Source organism: Lathyrus oleraceus, chromosome 7 (assembly GCF_024323335.1).
Source record: "Lathyrus oleraceus cultivar Zhongwan6 chromosome 7, CAAS_Psat_ZW6_1.0, whole genome shotgun sequence".
NCBI classification, from domain to species: Eukaryota; Viridiplantae; Streptophyta; class Magnoliopsida; order Fabales; family Fabaceae; genus Lathyrus; species Lathyrus oleraceus.
Window position 1 is genome coordinate 212,609,168 of NC_066585.1, and position 23,097 is coordinate 212,632,264.

At 35.7% G+C, this 23,097-nt stretch overlaps 1 protein-coding gene across 1 annotated transcript; it reads left to right on the top strand.

The window, feature by feature from the left end:
- Window positions 1-10,306: 10,306 nt before the first annotated feature.
- LOC127107669 (autophagy-related protein 2) lies at window positions 10,307-22,884 on the top strand. Its single transcript, XM_051044975.1, has 14 exons — window positions 10,307-10,810; window positions 10,970-12,036; window positions 14,686-14,834; window positions 15,137-15,309; window positions 15,473-18,655; window positions 18,764-18,876; window positions 19,303-19,510; window positions 19,642-19,755; window positions 20,364-20,471; window positions 20,551-20,683; window positions 21,251-21,453; window positions 21,944-22,140; window positions 22,261-22,337; window positions 22,426-22,884. The coding sequence occupies exons 1-13, from the start codon at window positions 10,607-10,609 to the stop codon at window positions 22,328-22,330; spliced, it is 5,922 nt and encodes a 1,973-aa protein (XP_050900932.1). The 5' UTR covers window positions 10,307-10,606; the 3' UTR covers window positions 22,331-22,337; window positions 22,426-22,884.
- Window positions 22,885-23,097: the final 213 nt, after the last annotated feature.

Sequence of the window (23,097 nt, forward strand, 5' to 3'; positions counted from 1 at the left end):
GAACCACTTGTGTAGGCTTCAAGCTAAAAGCCCACTTAAGTGTATTTTGGCACATATCTTATAATATGCCCAAAATCACTTAAGCCCATGGTACCTTACCATATTTCGTATTCTACTCAAGTACACCGTACCTTACGATGTTCTATAATTCACTTAAGGGCACCGTACCTTACGGTATTCCTTAGTTACTCTATCTCTCATCAATCCGTCCTTTGTGTGTGACCCTGTAGGTTTTTGTGACGTTGGCAATTATATTAAATCACGCATTTAACATAATAAACAGTGAGCAGTATCTAGCAACACATCACTGCTACCCAAGACACGAAAATGTCATGTGATCTGACAATTCCTTCTGTGATAATACTTATGTGTATAATTACCCTTTTGCCCTTATATCTATATTGAACACAAGGCATAGACCGTGTCATCCTTGTCCAGTTCAATATTGGGCCCATAGACATTTATCCTTTTATGCAGGATGGGCAAATTCCATCTAGGTCACTCACGTCCCTCGGCATGCTTCGTGGAGTACCCATCAACTGTCTTTATGGTTATCCAGTAACGGGCAATGTTTGATCAGCAATAAAGCACTCGACTCTACATCTAGGGTCCATATTGGTTTCAGGTCGAAGAGTGGTATACACCATTATCACCATGAGAATAACTTATGACACTTTGCATAACTTTCTATATAGTATTCTCATAGCGGGTCAATCCGGTATAAATATTACTCCTAATATTCATACCTATGTTTAAGACTTGATAACTCTTTATCCATGATCCATGAGATGTGATCATCAGTCTACAAACATAATAGTCGTAATGCTTTAATGTTATCCCACTTCACAATAAAGCTCGACTACGGATACTTTAAGAATAGTGTCCTTATGTTTAATGTGATCTCATGATTAAGTCATACTTGATACATTAAACAGACTAGCTATTCTAGGGACTTTATTAAACAAACGTAATAAAGAAAAAGCCTTTTATTATTAATAAATAATTCGATACAAGTACCAAAAGTATTGGCCTCTAGGGCTTACACCAACAATCGCCACAAGAGGTAACGATTCTATCACTGATCATGCTCATTTGTAAGGATCACTAACGGAGAAATTTTAAATTCCGCTGCATTTTGGATCGATCTTCTCCTTCATGTACATCCTTTTAGGATGATATAGCGGCAATCCACCTCATCAATCGAGAGTTGTTTGGATCGTACCCAGAAATTTAATTCACTCTTTTTCGGCTAAGACACCACCTTGCTCTTCGATTCAGAGTCTATCTCTCCATAGGTCCAAGATACTATTCTTATCTGATCTCAAACTGTTTGTTCCCCATCCAGTGATATCATGTTCCTTGTACACAACAATACTTTCTCTTGGGCCCCACTTATACCCTTTTAGGACGATATAACGACAGTTCATCTTGTGAATCAAGAGTTGTTTGGATCGTACCCAGATGTTTAATTCATCTTGTTTTTGGCTAAGACGTCTGTTTACTCTTTGATTCCAAGTTCCATCCATTTGTGGGTTCCCTTGATATCATTCTCTTGGTACAAGTTATACTTTTCATCACCCTTATCTCTCTCTTTGTTCTCGTGGTTCCACAAACTACGATTGCTCTGATTTTCTCATTGCACAATGAAAATACGTAGGCACGAGGATGCGAATCCTTGGCGAGCATACTTCTAATTATTCCTCCTCCCGCCTTAGGGAACCATTCATACCTTCCATGATCCATTATCTACCTTTGATCATAAATCGTTCACCTAGTGACATACTATTTATTTGACATCGAAACACAACTTTATTTGGATATCCATATACATCCTTTTAGGACGCCTAGGGAAAAGTCTGCATTTGTAAATCGAGTTACTTTTGTGTTGTGAAAACAAAAACCGAATAAGTGATGCTCAAATATTTCACCATCGGTATGGACACTGATCATGTAATGTGGTGATGAAGATATTTTTTTAAAAATGTAAGTTTAGTGTTTGATGGTGAATATATTGATCACATATTAGCATGCAGTTAAATATGGTAGACGGTGAAGGCAACAGAGGCAAATGTACTGATCACGCAAAGAATCTACAGGATTCCATGCAGAGACAAGATAAGGCAAGGCATGTGCCAACATGATTCTCTTCCCTAATAAGCCAAGGCATGCGCCTACAAATATGCTTCTGCCATAATAATCTAAAGTAGGTGCCCTTATCAATGATGCATAAAGCAAGTCATGCATCCTTAGCTTTGGGGCCTACTCTCATGCATGCTTAAACACATGCATGCGCCCTTAGCTTTGGCGCCTGCTACCATGCATGCTTAAACACATGCATACGCCCTTAGCTTTGGCGCCTACTCCATGCTTCACATGCTGTAACTTGCCAACCTATCTCATCTATAAATATTGCATTAAATCACAACACTCAACATCTGCAACACTCAATATCTGTAACACTCAATACCTGCACCACTCAACCTCTATAACACTCAACCTGTACAACACTCGACCTCTGCAACACTCAATCTCTCTGCCAAGCTCAATCTCTCTGCAACATTATGTCTCTATTGACTATGGGTGATGAACATCAAGGAACAATCGATAATATTGTGACATTTGTATGTTATTACTTATTCTTATTCTTATTTCGTAACAAAATGTCTCTATTGTTTATTACTTCTTCTTACTTATTTCTTACTTATGTTTTATTAGGACCCAAAGAGATTTTGATGTCGTGTACATGAATATGTACCACACGATCCTTTGATAGAACCATATATTCGAGGATGCGGATTTGATACTCTACTCAACCTAGTCTCATACTCGGTTGACTACAAATTTATTCTTGTTTTGTTAGAGAGATAGAGACCTGAGACCCACACATTTCACCTTCCTTTCGGTGAGTGTACCGTCACACTTGAGGATGTCTACATGTTGTTAGGTCTATGTATCGATGGTAATACCGTAAATGGTAGAGTTAACCAAGATAACTCTATATGCGATGAATTGTTGGGTGCCCTTTGTATGAAGACACAACTACGGGAGAGACTTATGGTCAAGCTAAGGGTCAAGGTATTAATTTAAAATATCTTAAACAATATTATGCAAGTATAACATTAAACGAAGAATCTACCGAGTATGAAAAGATAATTAAAGCTCAGTGTTATATTATGATCTATTTGGTAATTTTTTATTTCCTGAAAGTACTGGTAATACGGTAAATATTATGTATTTGTCGTTGTTACGAAACATAAATAAGGTAAGCACATATAGTTGGGGTTCAACTGTTTTGTTTCATCTATATAGTTCGTTGTTTAAAAATGCCAAAAAAAATACTTGTACATTTTATTCATGCGCCTATTTGCTACAAGCATGAGGTTGGTCAAGAATACCGTCGCCTGCCCCCGTCAATGAGAAGCCATTCATATTCCCCTTTGCAACAAAGTAAGTTTAAAATTTTACCATCTAATTTATTAGACTTTATACTACAAATAATTGTAAATAATATTTTCCAAATCTTTTCGATCTAGGTGGTCAGTTAAAGGGATGAACTACAACAGGTGTCTGAAACACGCTGTAGTAGTCTATCGCAATCTATTAGACCACATTGGACCAGACGATGTAATACTACTACACAACTCTACATTTGATTTAAAAAGAATTATCCAATTACATATCATTTAATCATGTCATATTCTTGTACAATTTATTTGGAGGCCATATTTTGGTCTTGATCATCAGGTTAACCATGATGATGTTGCAGTTTGGACAACAAAAACACCATTTATCTGGTTCACTACTGTGGAAATGCACCAGAGTAACCGTGTAAAACTGCAGTTCGACATGCAACAATAAATTCCAGAACCTCCGACTTGTTTAGGAGATTGACATCAATAAAGAGTCGATGGCCAATGAGATTATTCCGATTTGAGAGACTTCACAAAAGAGACGTGTCGTCATTGGAGGAATCAACGACAACACATCTTAAACGAACCAGTCATACATGGTGCTAGACCAGCTTAACGTTATATGGCATGGTTTAGGTCGGTTACAATGCCACAATTTGTGTCTGAGCCAAAGTATTTGATTGATCCACGCCAACGAGCTTTGTCATCATACGCCCAACAACAAATCCCCATCCAAGAACAATGTCAACCAACCCAAACCCAGCGACCAACCTCACACCATTACCATACCATATACACCAAACCACCAACCACCAAACCTTACAACCAATTCATGCCGCACACCCAAACTCAAAACCAGGAATCAAACCCTAACCACCAACAACCACCACAACAGTCTATAGCTCAGATGATTCATACGATTCAACGTCATGCCATTGTAGCCCCCCACCAATGAACATCGAAACATTCCATCACCATAACACTTAACCATTGTTTGACTTTAGCACACCACATGAACCATTGCTTCATTTCCAAAACGATTCAATGTCCCAATTCGGGCAACCATACCGTCCACAATCCACCTAACCACAACGACCCAACTACGATAACATGGGCACTGAACTTAATTACGGAAGCACCGTTGACGACAACCCCCTAACTATTGGAGACAAATGATGACAAACCTATCAAATACCGTTGGACCTTCCACCGGACCTTCACACCAGCCACCATTGCATCATGTCAACACTCAAAGGCCCAAAACACCTCAGAAAAATCGTGGGAGACCTCGAAGTCAGACTAATGCACCTGGATGTGGAACAGATGGGCGTTTCAGTTGTGCGGATCATTGATTTTCTTGTCAATTCTATGTATTTTTACTTTATAATATAAAATAATTTTTAATTTAAATATTTAATTTAATTTAATTAGTTATAGTTATAAAATTTATAAAAAATGGAAAGGTGCATGCGGCACATGTGTCATACCCTAATTTTGTCAGGGCATTTTAAAAGTTTCATAAGTTCGATTTTTATTTCAATTTGCATCAGTTGTACATCATAACATGTATTTCATCATTAATAATATCTAAAATATCATTCGGAATAAATTCTTGAAAATACAGACAATTTGGTTAAATCATTCCTCAAGTACGTGCAAAATTAGCGGATAAAAGGTTTCGAAATTAAACTTGCAGACGACAGTATTATTAATCTACGGTTCGCGTGGTTCAGCCTGGTGTGTTCGTTATATTTTTCGACAACTTTTTCAACTGCATTTTTAATCTGTTTGAGCCTTTTAACCGGTGAAAATTTATTTCAAAATTTAAAGAAATGATGTATTTTTTAAATAAGTATATTTCGCACTGATCATTTTCATGCATCCGATTTAATTTTTCGAGCAAATTTTTGCCTGACTTTTATTCATTTTTAGTCGTTTTAATTTCGTTCTTTCGTCAAAATAGTCAGATTAAATAAATAGAATTTTCCATGTTATTATTTTAATTTTATCATGATTATTTAAAAAGTTGTTAATTTTATTTGAATTAATTAATTTAATCCCATTTAAGCCAATTAAATTATTTAGAAATGGCATTTTAGTTAGTTACAATTTGTGTTTCTTTCATCTGATCTCAACCGTTAAATCAAAATTAATCAATGGATCCTAGTTGCAATCCTTGTCCACTTAGTTTCACCCAATCAAATAATAATAGTACAAAGGATTAAAAATGATGGAATAAAAAAAAGATCAAAACAAATTTCTCTTCCTTCAATAAGGCCTGCCACGCGCGGACAACTGGCATGGGGAAATGAAAATAAAAAAACTCTCTCTCTCTCTCTCTCTCTCTCTCCAGTACATAGATTCCAACGGATAGTAAATGAATGGCTCTCTTTCTCCACTATATCTCTCTCTACTCATTAAAAGCAAGGGAGGATAAAAAATAAAGAGGTTTTTTCCTCTTGACAACAGACACGACTACCTACCACTCACTCTCTCGATGAAAATAAAAAAGGAGAAAGAAACGAAAAAGAAAAAGTGGGATTAACAGTACTCTGTCTCTTCCACTCACTCTCCAATATACAGACTCTCTCTCAGCTAAAAAAGAAACAAAAAAGAAAAGAAAACGAGAAGAGGACTTTTCCTCTTCTTCTCCAAACACGCTACACCCATAAGCCATCCGCCATCGCGTACACTATCCACTCTCAACGACGCACCCTCATCCAACCCTCATCGTCACCTTTATCACGCCATTATCCTCACCAAATCTCAACCACCATTAATGATCCCTTACCTCTATCTAACAAACCCACAAACTAACCCAATAAATCCATCGATTTCAGTCTAATCTCTTCAATAACCTCCATTCACCACCACTCACCTCCTTCGCCGAACAATCCACCTCCGTCCATAAACCGCGAACCGTACCACCACATACCACACAGTCATCCTCTCATCCTCGCCGTAACTTGTTCTTCTTCCACTATTTACATCCATAATAGTTGCGAGAATCCACACCTCCGTTTCCACCTCTGACGGAACACGACGTCAACATTTTCCCTTCGTCCAAGCTTACGACTTCAAACCGCCTTCCTCAACTCTCCGGCCTCTGTGCCACTAAAAACCTCTCACCAAATTGTTTGTTTTCTTCAAACTTTCCGTGAACACACAGAATCCACCGGATCTAATTCTTGAAAAGCTGTCAACAACCGGAAAGACGAGAAATTAATTTTTAGGTGGTTTGTGTTGCTGTTGTAATGTCTTTGAGTTGATTTAGGAAATGAGGCAAACCAACATCACGCCATCCCCTTTTTTCCATTTTGAATAAGCAGGAAGAGTACAAGAGACTTTGTGGTTAAGAAGGAGAAAAATAGATTTGATCATACGCGCTCTGTCATAGAATTTGTTGGAATTCTGATTTTAAATTGCTGCTTATGTTTTCATTGTTTTTCCAAGATTTGGATTGTTTTAATAGGTTACTGCGAATGCACCAGTTCGGTAGACATTGTGGGGACACCAAGTTGTGGGCATCACTGAATTCAACTTTGCAGTTCCGTATTCGGTAAATTCTGAACCAAAATTCTATTTTCTTACGGGATAATTTGTATTTGATTTGGGTAGGAAGCTGTTGCTTCCTGCTGGTTGCGTAACCGACAAATGTTTTTACCTGCGTATTAAACGAAGTCCCCTTTCTTCTTCTTTCATTTTGAATTCTTTAATTAGCATTGGTTATGAACGTTGCCTGTCTGTTTATACAAATTTGGTCAGTTTTGAATATTAAATTGCGACTATGTTATTAGGTAATCAATTGTAATGGTAGTATTTAATTTCTGGTGAAATATTGTATTCGACTTGGGTTTTGCCGCACACATTAATGGTATGATTGCTACAGGATCTCATTAAGCCATGGCTTTTGGATTATTATGGTTGCTTGCGGTAATCGTTCGATACATGATATAATTGTGGTAGCCTATATTTTCTTTTAACAGGATAACATAACACACTGCAGATAATTGATTTTTTTAGTTGTAAATATCATATTACATTGAGTAAACTCATTGATTTCTTTGTTTGTTGAAATTGAAATCCGCGGAATCGACAATGTTATACCGTTAGGCCGCTACAATTTCAATATATCGATTGTGTTTTTTTCACCGCATTATGACTCTCGCATACGACACTACAACTCTATTGTCGCTATGTATGAACCGATTTATGAGCACATGGTGGCCGATTCAATTTGATTATCTTATATTCAATATTGTCGCTTACTTTCTTTTAAAATTAATTAATTAAAGTTTCGATTAAATTAGATAATTTTTGTTAATTGATTTTAATTAACTTAATTATTTTATTATGTTAATTTTTAAATCAAATAATGTTGATAATTAATTTTAATTACCATAATTAGATAACTTAACTAAATTTTAATCAATTAATTTTGTTCATTAAAATTGACCGATTTATTCCACATTCACAGTTTCATTATTATTTCATAATATAAATCCAAATGTATTGAATTTCACCCTCACTTTCCATTATCATTCTAAAAACGCATTCAACCTCATCATTGAATTGGAACCACTCTAAACCTTAAAAATCAAGCAACTCTCGATTCAATCGAGCCTATTTCCCACCCCTTGTAAGTCGATCGCTTTATGCATCGCCATCAACCTCACATAGCTTACTCTTGGGCTTTGTTACAATGAGACCTATTCGGTTATTAATTAATCGAGTAGATGACCGATTCACTAAAAAAATTCATTTCATTCATAAACACAAATTCAAAGCCTCGATCCAACATCGAGTATTTTTATTCAAACCAAATCAAAATACCCAATCACAATCAAATACCATTTCACTTAGAAATAAAAAGGGGGATGGTTTTGAGTTTTCAACTCCTCTCCTCGATTATTTGAATACGAGTTCTCTTACTCGATTAGTCAAATAGTCGTCACTTCTATCCACCTAAGCACAAACAAATCGAATCATTTTATAATAAGAAACGAAAAGGGAGATGACTTTGAGTCTTCAATTTTTCTCCTCGATTATTTGAATACAAGTTCTCTTACTTGGTTAGTCAAATGATTGTCGTTCTTCTACAAACTTCCAAACCCCGATTAAATCAAAACACTTTCATAATAAGCTAAATGAAAAGGGAGATGACTTTGAGTTTTCAACTTCTCTCCTAATTTGTTTGAATACGAGTTCTCTTACTCGGTCAGTCGAACAACTGCCATTTTCCACAAACATATAACCTAATCAATTCATTTTCATAACAAACTGTACGAAAAGGGAGATGGTCTTAAGTCTTCAATTCCCCTCCTCAAATGCTTGGATATAAATTGTCTTACTTAGCCATTCGAGCACTTGTCGTTTATTCTAAAATACATCGACCATATACAACCTCATTTTCATAATCACTCAGATGAAAAAGAAAGCGGTCTAGAGTCTTCTATTCCCTTTCCCGACTAATAGGATACGAGTTGTCTTACTCGGTTTTCCGAGTATTCGTCATCCATTCAAAACACCTTAATTATCATCAAATCCTTTTACAATTAAGGATGAAACAGAAAGCGGTCTAGAGTCTTCTATTCCCTTTCCCGATTATTAGGACACGAGTTGTTTTACTCGACTATCCGAGTAATCGTCATCGAACCAAAAATATCTCAACACATCAAATTTATCTGTCCTCGCCCTCGTGTGATCAAAACCAATCAAATTAAACATCAAACATATTAAGTCAACTTGTCACCCCAGTGTGACCAAAACTCTTTTCCAGCAAAAACGCTGTTTAATCCCTTCTAACACACATAACAAACTAGTGCTTAAGCCTCCGCAGAGAGTAGACAAACCAGTGTTTAGCCTTTAGAACACGATCTACACAGTTGTTCATAAAAGACACCAACAAACCGTAGTCTTCTGAACTACGAATGCTCTGACTTCCTTATTGCACCACAAGGATACGTAGGTAGGAGATTGCTGTATCTTCGCGAGCACACTAATAAAAAACCTCCGTTTTCCCCCCTTATGAGGTTTCCATCCATCTCTTTTCAATATTCTTTATTCACTCGAAGAAAACAAACAACATAAGTTAACACTCAAATCGTAAATTAAACTAAAAGGTTCCTGTTGAGTACAATGGACGTGAGGGGTGCTAATACCTTCCCCTTGCGTAATCAACTCCCGAACTCGAATATGGTTGCGACGACCATTATTCCTTTTCCCAAAGGTTTTATCGATATTTTCCTATTCCTTCATTGGGATAAATAAAGTTTGGTGGCGACTCTGTTCGAACATAATTTTTTCCGCGATCATCGCGAGGAATCGTATTTTTCGAGATGGTACAACATGCATTAACGCATACACTGATGTAGTGTAGTGTATGCATGCACCAATGCATGTGGCATCAAGGCATGCATGCGCCAGATGCATGAGTGCCTAGGTCCATTAGTATTGCAAGCATGCCCCAGATGCATTGACGTCTTCTTTGAATGGTAATTGGATGCGTAAGTAGTGAAAAGTAGTTATTTTAATAATTAATTTAAAAAATTAGTTATTTTAATATTTAAATTAAAAAATGATTATTTAAAAAAAATCTAATTATTTAGATGAAAAAATATATTTAATCATAACAAAAATAGAATAGAATAAAATTATATTATTTAATTTGATAAAATAATTATTGGAGATTTTAAATAAAAGATATACTAAAATACAAATATCTCTCTCTCTCTCTCTCTATATATATATATATATATATATATATATATATATATATTCTTCTTGACTAAAGAGTGAATATATAAAAAGTCAAAAACCGATATTCTAAAAGGATAAAATAGAATTCACAACTTGGAAGACGCGAATAAGGAAAAAGGAAAAAGAGGAAAATGGAAAAGATGAAAAAGGCAGAATAATATAAAGCATTAAAAGACGGTAGAAGACTCAAGTTGAACTCTTTTATTTTATTTTTAAAAATCATGCACATCTATTTCATTCCTTCATCAATTTAATTTAATTTCTCGTGGTTGCTTTGCGTATGGAGCTTTATGTTTTTTTGGTCTCCGCCACCCCCAAGATATCGCAACCAACCAACGCCGCCACCCCAAAATATCGCAACCAACCAACGCCGTCTTCCGCTTCCACGGTTTCAACGTAAACCCTAATTTCTCCCTCAATTCCTCTTTTCCATCATCATGTTCCCCTGGAAGATTGCAAAATCGGCGGAAGCCATGTTCTCCCGCTGGGCTCTCAAGAGGGTTTGCAAATTCTTCCTGAAGAAGAAATTAGGACAGTTTATCCTCGGCGAAATCGACCTCGACCAGCTCGATGTTCAACTTTCACAAGGTACCATTCAGCTCACCGATCTCGCTCTCAATCTCGACTTCATCAACGCCAAGGTAATCAATACAATTCTCGCTTTCTCTTTCTTTTTCCTATTCCTCAATTTTGTTATTTGGTATTAAATTCTAACGTGAAGGTTTTATCTGTTGAAATTTTCATCAATATATTATTATTTTCCGTTATTTTATTGCTTTCTTCGGCTATTGTTTTAACAGCTTGGTAGAACATCATCTATAATGGTAAAAGAAGGGTCAATTGGATATCTTTTGGTTAAAATGCCTTGGAGTGGTAAAGGTTGTGAGGTTGAAGTGAATGAGCTTGAACTCGTAGTTTCTCCTTGCGTAAATAAAACCTCAACCACTGGAGATGAAGCTTGTGGTTCTTCTGATGTTGATAAAGATGATTGTGAAATTAAATATAGCTCAAGTAAGACCAATCTTGAAACAGCAGATGATGCTATGAAGTCAGTTTCAATGGATGTTCATGAGGGTGTGAAAACTATTGCAAATATGATAAAGTGGTTGCTTACTAGCTTTCATGTGAAAATAACAAATGTGATTGTTGCGTTTGATCCATTTTTGGAAAATGATGAAGGAAGGGAAATAGATTGTCATGGTACTTTAGTTCTTCGGGTTTCTGAAATACAATGTGGGACCAGTTTGTCTGAAGATACTGAGTCTAAGGATGATCTCCTTGGAATAAGCCGGTTAACAAATTTTGTGAAGTTTGATGGGGCGGTACTTGAGATTCTCAAAATAGATAATGAAAAGAATCAGTTACCAGGTCCTGGTCTGGGTTCAACTAGATCCACTTGTCCGGTCATGACCGGGAAACAAGGTGGATTTGGTGGAAATATAAAATTAAGTATTCCTTGGAAGAATGGTTCCTTGGACATTTGCAAGGTGGATGCAGACGTTTGTGTTGATCCCGTAGTGTTAAGATTTCAGCCTGGCTCAATTGAGTGGCTATTGAAATCATGGGGAACTCTTAAAAATTTGAATAAGGATGCCAACTGCAAGAATCACAACTTAAGAGGACCTTCACATTTAAATTCCGCACTGTTGAATCCTTCAACAACTTCAGTTTCTATTGCCAATGTCACCGGTGAAATGATAACTGGCCATGGTAGTTTACGCGCCGATTGTGCCTCCTTGACCCAACCAGAAGATCCAGAATCCCCTGAAGCTCTGCTTCCTGCTGCTAATCTTATTTCAGACTGGGTGCCATTTTCTACTCACATGAATCTTAAAGATGGTTTTCAAGAACCTGATTTTGGGGCGAGGTAAGTCCTTGTTTGACATGTTTTAAATTTTAAATGTCTGTTAAAGAAAAATGTGATAGTAAATTAGTAATGCTTCCGTCCCTAATTATAAGACCCTCTTGAAAAAGACACGAGAATTAAGAAAGTTGATTACTGTACTAAATTGGTTGACACGGTAATTTTACAAGATTGTCTTTTAAGAGAGAGAATCGGTTAATGTTTGTATAGGAATATTTATTACAAATTGTAGAAAAAGATGCAACATAATTAGGGGTATTTTGGTAAAAAATAATTAATGCACCTTGATATTTGAAAGGTGTGTTATAAAAAGGGACAAAGAAAAAACTCAAGAGAGTCTTATAATTATGGACAAAGGTAGTAATAAATTGTGTCCAACAGTCCTTCTAGAGAATTTTGCATTTAGGAAAATTTTAGTTTGACCAATTCACTTCTCCTTACAATCTCAATTAAAATATCCTTCTTTATGCTATGTTGCATGTATATGGGTATAGTACCAGGTACAGAATATGAAATTTTGCAAAAAAAAATTAAGGTATAGGTATGTTAGTATAAATTTTAAATCAACATGATTGGATTGTTTAAGCTCAAGGGTAAGACTGCCAATGTTGTGTACGGGACAGAGTGTAGAGTGTTGGACAGTAAAGAACCAATATAAGAATAAAGTGACCATGTCAAAGGTGAGAATGGTGCGTTGGATGTGTGGTAAGACTAGACATGACAAAATTAGGTATGACAACTTTAGAGAGAGAGAGTTGGGGTAGCACTAGCCCCTATTGTAGAAAGGTTGGTGGAAACCCGACTCAGGTGGTTTGGACATGTAGAGAGAACATCTGTACATTATGTGTAGTTAGGAGAATAGATCACACGAAGGGCAGACAAATCACTAGAGGCAGAGGAAGACCTCGAATAACTAATAGAGAAACTATTTGGAAAGATCTAGAGATTAATGAGTTGGACGGAGACATGATATATCATAGAACATTGTCGTGTCATTTGATCAATGTAGCCGAAGCCGATCCCACTTAGTGAGATAAAACTTGGTTATTGTTGTTGTTGTTGTTGTATAGTTAGATTGTAGAAAAGATAGAAATCATAAATAATTTATTACAAGGAAATCTCTTTCATAATTTACTAAATCACAAATCTAAATATATTAGGAAATAAATATAGGAAACACGGGAAAATTAGGATAGAAAGAAAATATATTGCATAGTAGGAAATAGGGAAAAATTATTTGTGTATTAAAAAATAGGGAAAGAGTGCACAATGTAATAAAGAAAATTAAAAAAGTAGATGGTAGAACCAAAATTTATAATCTTTTGTTCTCAATAAGAAAATATATTTATTTATCAAAGGCCCGGACTGGTATGTACTAAAAAAAGTACCTACACGTGGTACCGAAGTTTGTATTAAAAACTTTTTTTGGCACGTACTCGGTGTTTAACCTTTTACCTACACGTACCCCCCAACGAGTATCGATATGGGTATAGTACCGGGTACGGTTTGAAATTCGGAGTACCCATACTTCAAAGTTTTTATGCGCTCTCTTTGAATGGTGGAATTTTTCTGCTGCTTTTAATTGAACATATGCTGTAAACTGATCCTCCCTTCCCTCCCAATGAGAGGAAAAAAACTGTTCAATTGATTGTTTTTTGTTTTGTTTAAAAAATGTATATCTAGCATTGTTATGTCTCTAGATTCTCAATTCTCAACTAGTCGGATGTGTTGCAGACGAGTCTAAAAACTTTAACATGGTAGTGTAATTCAAATTCATTTATATTAATTAACAATTTAACTTCCTTTTGTTATTACATTAAACTAATTTCACTAATTTGTGTATGTTGTGCAATTTTACTTAATCTTCACAATCATGGTTGTCAGGATCTCACGATACATGCGAGTCATATCTCGTTTTAATAGAAAAACTAAACCTAATTAACACGAATTTCTAGTGCTTATCTATTTTGGAGATGAATATCATTTTGAATCTCGATTGATTATGGTAAATTCCAATTCAATATGATGTTTCGTGGTTCATTCTAATGAAATCCTAATGAATCACTACCTAAACATGGTTTAGTTAACCACTTTTTTGGTCAACGTTAGCAAGCCAATTTTCTTTTTGTCAATTGAATTATGACTTGAACCTTTAATTATTTTGAGGTTTATGTATGACATATCAGTTTATAATTTGGATTTAATTTATCTACACTATCAGTGTAAAGATTTTTACACTGAATTAGTCATAAGTGTCATATCATAAAAACGATAACCACTTCTAAAGTCACACATATGATTGTTTGTGATTTGCTTGCAGTGTGAAACTTTTTGCTCTGACAAATGTACAAAAATTGGTCTCTTATAATTTTGTTATCTCACTTGTTTTTACTTAAAATTGTCATATTTTTATTTGCTATGTATCTTACGATTCATAATAAGATTCAATTCACGATTTGAATCTCAATTTGATAACCATGTTCACAATATCCCTGCAAAATCACTTCCTCAGGATTACAGTTATCTACATGAAAGCTAAATCAAGTCTGTAGTTTTAGTATTTTATTGGTTTTGCCAATATTTTGAGTCATTAGTCATGGATCAGATGTTTAGATGCTGTTGATAATTCTGGTATTATGGGAATTCATGCAGCGTGGACCAGTTTTTTGAATGTTTTGATGGAATGAGAAATTCTCAATCTGCTTTAGGGAGTAGTGGAATGTGGAACTGGACATGTTCGGTTTTCAGTGCTATTACGGCTGCATCCAGCCTTGCTTCTGGATCTTTGCATCTTCCCTCTGGTACTTGACTTCTTATGATTATTTTCAGTTGATGTCATGGAAACTTGTATCTTCATTTTTATATGCACTGCGTTTTTTCATTATTCAGTCTAGCTCAGAACTTTTTGTATACTATTCGTTTTTGCATATTACCTTATTCATGTCTCAATATATATATATATATATATATATATATATATATATATATATATATATATATATATATATATATATATATATATATATATATATATATATATATAATGTTTTCTTTTGATAATTTGTTTGTGCTAACTAGTTTTTTTTACTATATCGGTCAACAGAACAGCATCACATGGAAACCAATCTCAGGGCTACTTTTTCAGGAGTATCTATTGTTTTATCCTTCTGTGATGATGAACAGAGCTGTTTTTATAAGTCTAAAATTGGTAACACAGTTGGGTCACAGATTGATTATCTTGGTGCAGAGTGCAATGAAATTGTTGTTGCCTTGAAGGTGCATTTTTTCTTTTATAATTTCTCCCTGAACCCTTTTGCATTCTCATTAGTCCTTACCCATAGTTTAATGTTTGCTTTATGAGATCTGCAGTGTCTTCTTTTTTTTACTCTGCTATATAATTTTGAATGAACTCTATCCTAATGCATTGTAATGTCAATAGGTATGTCCTCAAGTAATGACTTTTGATGGCACCGTGAAGCGTGTAGAAGTTGCTAATTTTTTGAACATTGGAAGTAATGCTGAAAATCAGAGTGCTTTGGTTGGACACTTACAAACTAAGGTCCTTGATGCTCTCCCTTTGTCTACCTCTTACAATCTATATTCAGATTCATTAATTGGGCCAGTTGCAACAGACTTTCCATTTGGAAATAAGGATTTCTTACTGAAAGTTACATTGTTTAAAACTTCTGGTGTCACCAATTGCAAATTTACAGTGCAATCAAGTTCTTCAGATGGTTGTGTGACTGGGATGACATCATTCTCACTGAACCTGCCCCCTTTTACTTTCTGGGTAATATTTTCTGTGATAAATGTGCTCACTAACCTGCTAAAGGAAATTGGAAAATCACTTGAAGTGCATAATAAAGCCGAAGAGATTTTTTCTGAAGCCTCAGATGAAAAGTGTGGATCATCTCAAAATGACACGAAGCAAAGTTTCAGTCCCTGTGCGACATCCTTCTCCACAACAGAATGCTTGCATGGTGATATATCAATTTCTAGTGCAAGAGTAATACTGTGTTTTCCTTTTGATAAGGCTGGAGATCGTGCTGCTTCATTTTCCTGGGAAAAGTTAATTGCTCTTGATTTTAGTTCATCGTCCCCTTTGAACAAGGGTTGCACCTCAGATGGTAGCCAAACTTCAAGTGCAAGTTCAAAGAAAAGATTTCCGTCTGTAGCAGCACAATCTCTTCAGTTGAATTTTTGTGATCTAGATGTATACTTGATCACATCAACAAGTAGCGACAGTGGTAGAATAAGCTCCAATGATGTGAAGAATGAGAAATTTTATGGCAGCTGTTTTCTTTCCATTGCTCGTAGAAGGGGCAGTTTCTCTGTTTTTCGTGTGGTTTGGCAGGAGGGTCAAGTGACCGGTCCTTGGATTGCTAAGAAAGCTAGATTATTTGTTAATTCAGAGCAATCAAAGGGAAAAGATGATATTGCCGGAAGAGGGTATGAATATGCGTCTGCATCAACGGTGAAAGATTTGGAAGATTGGAAGTCTCAAACTCAACAAGAGATGATTCTAAGCTCGTCATTACTCATGCATGTCCATCTATCTCAAGTTGTGATTAATATGAATGATTCTCTATATAAAGGCATATACGAGCTTTTACTTCAGATGCTAAATGCAACAGCATGTGAGACTTCTCAGGAAGCCAATGTGGATAAACATTCTCCAGTCTCACAATCATCGGTATTTTTAGAATGTGATTCTGTTGAAATTCTTATTAGTAGGGATACATCTGAGAGTATCGAAAGCTCAATCAAGAGTGAGCTTCCTGGACAATGGCATCAATTCAAGCTGAAGGTTCAAGGGTTTGAGTTGCTATCTGTCACTAATACAGGTGGTGTTAAGGCTGCGAGTTTCTTCCGACTAACCCATGGCAAAGGCAAGTTGTATGGGTCTGTTACTGGAGTGCCTGATCATGAGTTTCTTCTGATTGCTTGCAACAACTCCTCTGTGAAGCGAGGTAATGGGGGAGGTTCTAATGCATTATCCTCTAGATGTGCTGGTTCTGAGATCATATATCTATCTGACCCAGAGATTTCTCATAAAATTACATCTATTGCTGTCAGCTGTTGCACAATTATTGCTGTAGGCGGTCGTGTGGATTGGTTTGTTGTAATATCATCCTTTTTCAGTTTGCCTGCTTCTATTACTAAAGATGCAGATGATACTAGTATTTCAAAGAGGGAACAAGATATCTCTTACACGACTTGTTTTGTTCTCAGCTTGATTGACATTGCTTTGAGTTATGAGCCCTTTATGAAAAATCTTTTTGGTCAGAGTGAGGTCCATAATTCCGTGTCTGGCTTTTCTTGCATCAAAGAAGATATGGGGGAACAGTGTGTTTCTTGTCTGTTGGCTGCATCCAGCTTGACTCTTTCAAGTTCATCTATGGCAGACTCAGTTGAAAGTGTTTTTCATATTAGAGTGCAAGACCTCGGGCTTTTGCTTCATTTAATTTCAAAGCTTGATTCTCTCCCAGACACTTACAGTGTAGAGCAACTTCAAAAGTCCGGGTATGTTAAAGTTGCTCAGGAGGCTTTTCTGGAGGCAATTTTGAAAACCAACTGTGCTAGTGGTCTTCTTTGGGAACTAAAATTATCTAAATCTCACCTTAATGTGGAAACTTGCTATGATACAACTGCTGCTCTGATTCGTCTGGCTGCTCAACTTCAGCTATTGTTTGCCCCTGATGTTGAGGAGTCCATTGTGCATTTGCAGAATAGATGGGATAATGTTCAACAGGCACAGCAGAGCGATGCATTTAATAATGAAAGCAAGCCTCTCAGACATGATACGGCGACTTCAACTTCTGAGCAGTGCTCTCCAAAAACATATTCAAAGGATGGAGCTAGTATAGCTGGTTTGATGGATGAAATATGTGAAGATGCATTTCAAGTAAATGACAATAATGCATGGCAATCATATTCTTTTGAATCAGGATTTTACATTCCACATGATAGAAGCAGCTTAGTTGAGGTTGGTAAGATGAATTTGGATGAACCTGAAGTTCTCTCTCCTGAACTAAAGTTGCCTGAGTCAGTGCCTGTATTAGGACCAGAAGGTAGTCACACTTCATTTCTGCAAGACGGATGCTTTCCAAAGATTATAGAAAGCTATTGTTTGTCTGACTTACGACCTCTCTCAGAGCTATCCATAGATATACATTCTAAAGAGCTTTCTAAAATCAAGCTGAGGAATGTGTCACATCGAGAGATTGAAAGAGGAAGTGGTGGATGGTATGAAGGCAACTCTTCTAAAGTATTAGAAAATCACATTTCAGACGAAAATGGAAAAACTGGACCAGTGAAGGCCGCACATCATGGCCTACTTCATTTTAATGACTTCCCACCCCACAGCGAGACTTGTGGACGTGTAATTTTAAAAAACCTTGATATAAGATGGAAAATGTATGGCGGTTCTGACTTGGTTGATTCGGGGAAAAATGGACAACATTCTGGGCGGAACACGTCTGTTTGCTTGGAACTTGCATTGTCTGGGATGAAATTTCAGTATGATGCATTTCCAGTTGGTGGACTACATGTATCTAAGATGTCTCTGTCAGTTCAAGATTTTTTTCTTTATGACAGAAGCCAAAATGCACCTTGGATACTGGTAATATTAACGGTTTAGTTTAGTTATATTAAATTATATTCTGGTTTACTTGAACATCTCCTAACTTTCAAATTCTTTGTTTTCATAATTCTATTTTTGAAATGGAAGGTGCTAGGATATTATTACTCAAAGGGCCATCCTAGGGAATCTTATTCAAAAGCATTTAAGTTGGACTTGGAGGCAGTTAGACCAGATCCTCTAACTCCCCTTGAGGAGTACAGGTAACATTGTTACAATACAAATCTAAACTGTTTTTATAAGTATTTGTTGACTTGTAGCGAGGTCTTTTTAGCTAAAACATAACAACATCATTGTTTGAGTGTTTAGCCTAGCCCTCGACCCAAACCAAGACCTGAACCTTGGGTTGGGTTTGCTAGATTAACCACTTAGCTATGGTTCTGTTTTGGTAAAACCGTCTAATTTCAGTTTGGGCTGGGTATGGGTTACCCACTTGTTTAGAAAATAAACATTTTTTTTGGTTACATATTGATTATAGATTTATAAAATATTAGAAAGCCTGGCTTCTCATTGCAACTTTAGCCAACTTGATGGAATTTCCTATAAATTTTTAAATAATATATTGGAGTAAATGAGTAGCAAGGAATTTTCCTTATACATAAACCATGTTATTTTTTCCTCCTCTACAGGTTAAATGTTGCTTTTCTACCTATGCTATTACATCTACATCAGTGCCAGCTCAATTTTCTTGTTGATTTCTTTGGAAGGAAAAACCCATTAAATGACCACTTTCCTAATAATTGTCATGATTCGGAGGGTTCAAAATCATTTACTGAGAAAAGTAAAGATCATGCATGCCATTCAATCACACAAGAGGCATTGCTTCCTTACTTCCAGGTAAGTATTGATTTCAAGAAACTCATGCAATTGAGAGTACATCTTAGACTTGGTTTTAAGGCATGTTTCTTTGATAAACTTTTCTTCTAGCTGATCATATTAATATATGTGTATATTAATTTTGGTTTCAGAAACTAGATATACGGTCTATTATTGTTCGTGTGGATTACAGTCCTAATCATGTAGATCTAGCAGCATTAAGGTGTGGGAAATATGTAGAACTTGTAAATCTTATCCCTTGGAAGGTACAATTTACTCTTCAATTGTTGCTTTAAGAAATTTTATTTTATTTTACTTTTCTTTGTACCTGCATAATCCCTTGATTTGCTCAGTGTTGTAATGGTATAGTATCAATTTTTTGTTTATTAGCGAAGTTGTTTATTGCATTACTTGGTAAGGTGAGTGCATGTGGCCTGATATTTTTGTGTTGATTAAGTTACAAAAAACTAAAAATACAGAACACCTTTTTTTTAATGGCAAAAATATATTAATTAATAGGTGATAACCACCAAAATACAATAATCCCAATGCACAAGAAGTGCCTAAAGGACTACCAGAACACCTTGGTTTCTTTTTATTTGCTGGCATCAAATCACGTTTAAATAAGCCATTCTTTTTTAATCTATGCTGGATTTGCATGTCTATTCAAATAATGGATTTTTTATGCTGTCTTCGAAATACACCTGTTGTACTCTGAAAATTATATTACAAGGATTGTTGACTTTTTCTATTTCTGGTAATTACTGTAAAATAGTTTTTGCTGTGATTTTTTTCTTAAGAGTGAAGCTTGCATAATTTTTTTTTTCTTAGGACATGTTTACCTGAACTGATATATGTTTGTAAATTGTCCCAGGGTGTCGAGCTTAACCTGAAACACGTTCATGCTTCTGGCATCTATGGTTGGAACAGTGTTGGCGAAACAGCTTTAGGGGAGTGGCTGGAAGATATATCTCAGAATCAGGTATGCTAACTGTGATATTATTCCTTGTGAATGTGACGATTATTTTTATCTCTCTTAATTTATGATTTTCATTATGTAGATTCATAAAATACTGCGGGGGCTTCCCACTGTACGATCATTAATTGCAGTTGGGACTGGTGCTGCTAAGCTGATTTCGTCACCAGTAGAGAACTACAAGAAGGAGCGGAGAGTGATCAAAGGTTTGCAGAGAGGTAGGTTTTATTGGTAGATATTTCTTCCCTAGTTTGATTACCTGTATAATTTGGCTCTATAAAGAAAAAAGTAAGCAGCAAATAGTAATAGAAGTGTATCAAAACACTTATTGGTTACCTCGGCATTGCATGAGTTATTTTAACTAAATTATAATATTTTCTTTTTATTATATGTATTCCTTGGATTTTAGTTATTTATTATTAAGTGGTAAATATTTACTGGAAGTTTTCTTTTTCCTATTTATATCCCTAAATTTTATCATATCTTTTAGTTTGTTTCTAAAAGTGTGCTATAGCGTTGTGTGTGATATTATGTCCTTTAGTGGTAGGCAAGAAGTCTTTTCACTTGTGATTTAGTATTCTGTCTAGTCACACAACTGCTGCAAAGTCAGTTTTGATGTTCATTCTCATGGGACTTTTGAAATTTCCTTAACTAAATTTTATTGACACCACCATTTGTTATATTATAAGGAGATTATATGATTTGTATTCTGGATCTCTAAGTGCTGATATTAATTTTATACACTGGATCAGTTTTTTATATTAAATGTTAAAAAATCTATGCAGGTACAATTGCATTTCTTAGAAGCATTTCACTTGAAGCTGTTGCACTTGGAGTTCATCTAGCTGCTGGAGCACACGACTTTCTTGTCCAAGCAGAATATAGTCTTTCAAGCATACCTTCTTCAGTTGCTTTGCCTGTAAAAGATAAATCAAAGACTGGCATTCGATCTAATCAACCTAAGGACGCCCAACAAGGAATTCAACAGGTAAAATGTCAACATTGAGAATGATGCTTTGCTTTTATGTTGTCATCATTTATTCTTGTGTTAAATGAAAGGCAAATAGAAAAAATGCCTCAAGTAAAATGAACACTAGATTAGTAATTTGGAGCTGCTCTCAGTAAATTTCAGATTTAATGAACATGTATCAACAATATCACTAGACTTATTAAAACTGTTGAGAGTCACATATTGGATGATGATATGACCTGAATAGTATTTTATAAGTGGTGAACATCTCTCACCTTATAAGTAGGTTTTATTGGGTTAAGTTAAGTCTAATTCAAATTTTAAGGTGATATCGAAGTCTATCATAAATTTGGAGGGTATTAAAAGTTCTGCATTTGACAGTGACATGGCCTGAATAATATTAGTAGTTATTAGTGGTAGGCGTCCTTTACGATAGTGAAATTCAGTGTGTTTGCATCATGTTTTCTTATTCATCACAATATTAAGTTTGTTTTTCTTGATTTAACAGGCTTGTGAGAGTCTCAGTGATGGCCTGGGTAAATCTGCTTCGGTGTTAGTTCAGAACCCCTTGAAAAAGTTCCAGCGCGGTTCAGGTGCAGGACCTGCCTTGGCTTCTGCTGTTCGAGCAGTTCCTGCAGCTGCCATAGCTCCCGCTTCGGCCTGTGCAAGTGCTGTACACTATGCTCTTCTTGGATTTAGAAATAGGTCTGTTACAAAATTGATTTGAAATGATATTTTATCAGGAGACAATTTCCTATTTAGTAATTCTTGAATTCTCTTAAACTGGATGTAACCAACGTCTTTTCTTTTCCACCCCCTTCACAGCCTTGATCCTGAACGCAAAAAGGAGTCCATGGAGAAATATTGTCCAACACAACCCTGGGAAGAAGACTGATTAAATGGTGCCATTAGAGACATCTTAGTTTGACTTTGTTCTTAATGTCATTACTATTCTAGTGCTAAATAGTTTCTATATAATTCTATATGCAGGTTATGATGAGAGTTGAGTAGTTTATACTCTTACTTCATCGGCCCAGGAGACCAGGGGGAGCTTTTATTAGTCGGCCGGGCAGTCTCTCCGTGCATCGTGGAAGTTGGGCTTCCTTTATCAATTGAAGTCAAGCGGATGAGATCAAAACTTTGGCTGGTTAATTTTGAATGTCATTGCTAGATGATACGATAGTTGCTAACAAGCTAATATTTCTTTAGGATCACTCACTATCCATTTTCCATTTCTGAATATGTGCATTGTTTGCAGATGTAGATTAATTGATTGAACCAGTTGGCTGATTCTTTTCCAACAGAGTAATTGTATATGCTGTCAATATGGTTGTGCTTTTTGATTCTTATTCATTTATTAAACGGGTGTCATTGTATGACCCCATTGGTTTAGCTAGATGTGTACATAATTAAATAATATCACTCTTTGAAAGCCTTTCTATTTGTGTATGTTACCTTTACTTTTTTTTTGTCTGTAAATATTGTTGTGTGGACAATAGTAGGGGTGGCAATTGGATCCATTTAGAGAAAATCCATCCAATCCATCCATCAAAAAATCCATCCAATCCATCCACTACATAAAAAATTAAGTTAATGGATTGATCCAATCCATCCATTTATAAGCATGGATTGATCCAATCCATCCAACACATTTTAATGATC

What these genes read in the sequence shown, in the direction of transcription:
- LOC127107669 (XM_051044975.1), top strand. Translation starts at nt 10,607, where the DNA reads ATGTTCCCCTGGAAGATTGCAAAATCGGCGGAAGCCATGTTCTCCCGC. An exon ending in TCGACTTCATCAACGCCAAG is followed by an intron (nt 10,811 to 10,969) that starts GTAATCAATACA and finishes TTGTTTTAACAG; the next exon opens with CTTGGTAGAACATCATCTAT. An exon ending in AAAATGCACCTTGGATACTG is followed by an intron (nt 18,656 to 18,763) that starts GTAATATTAACG and finishes TTGAAATGGAAG; the next exon opens with GTGCTAGGATATTATTACTC.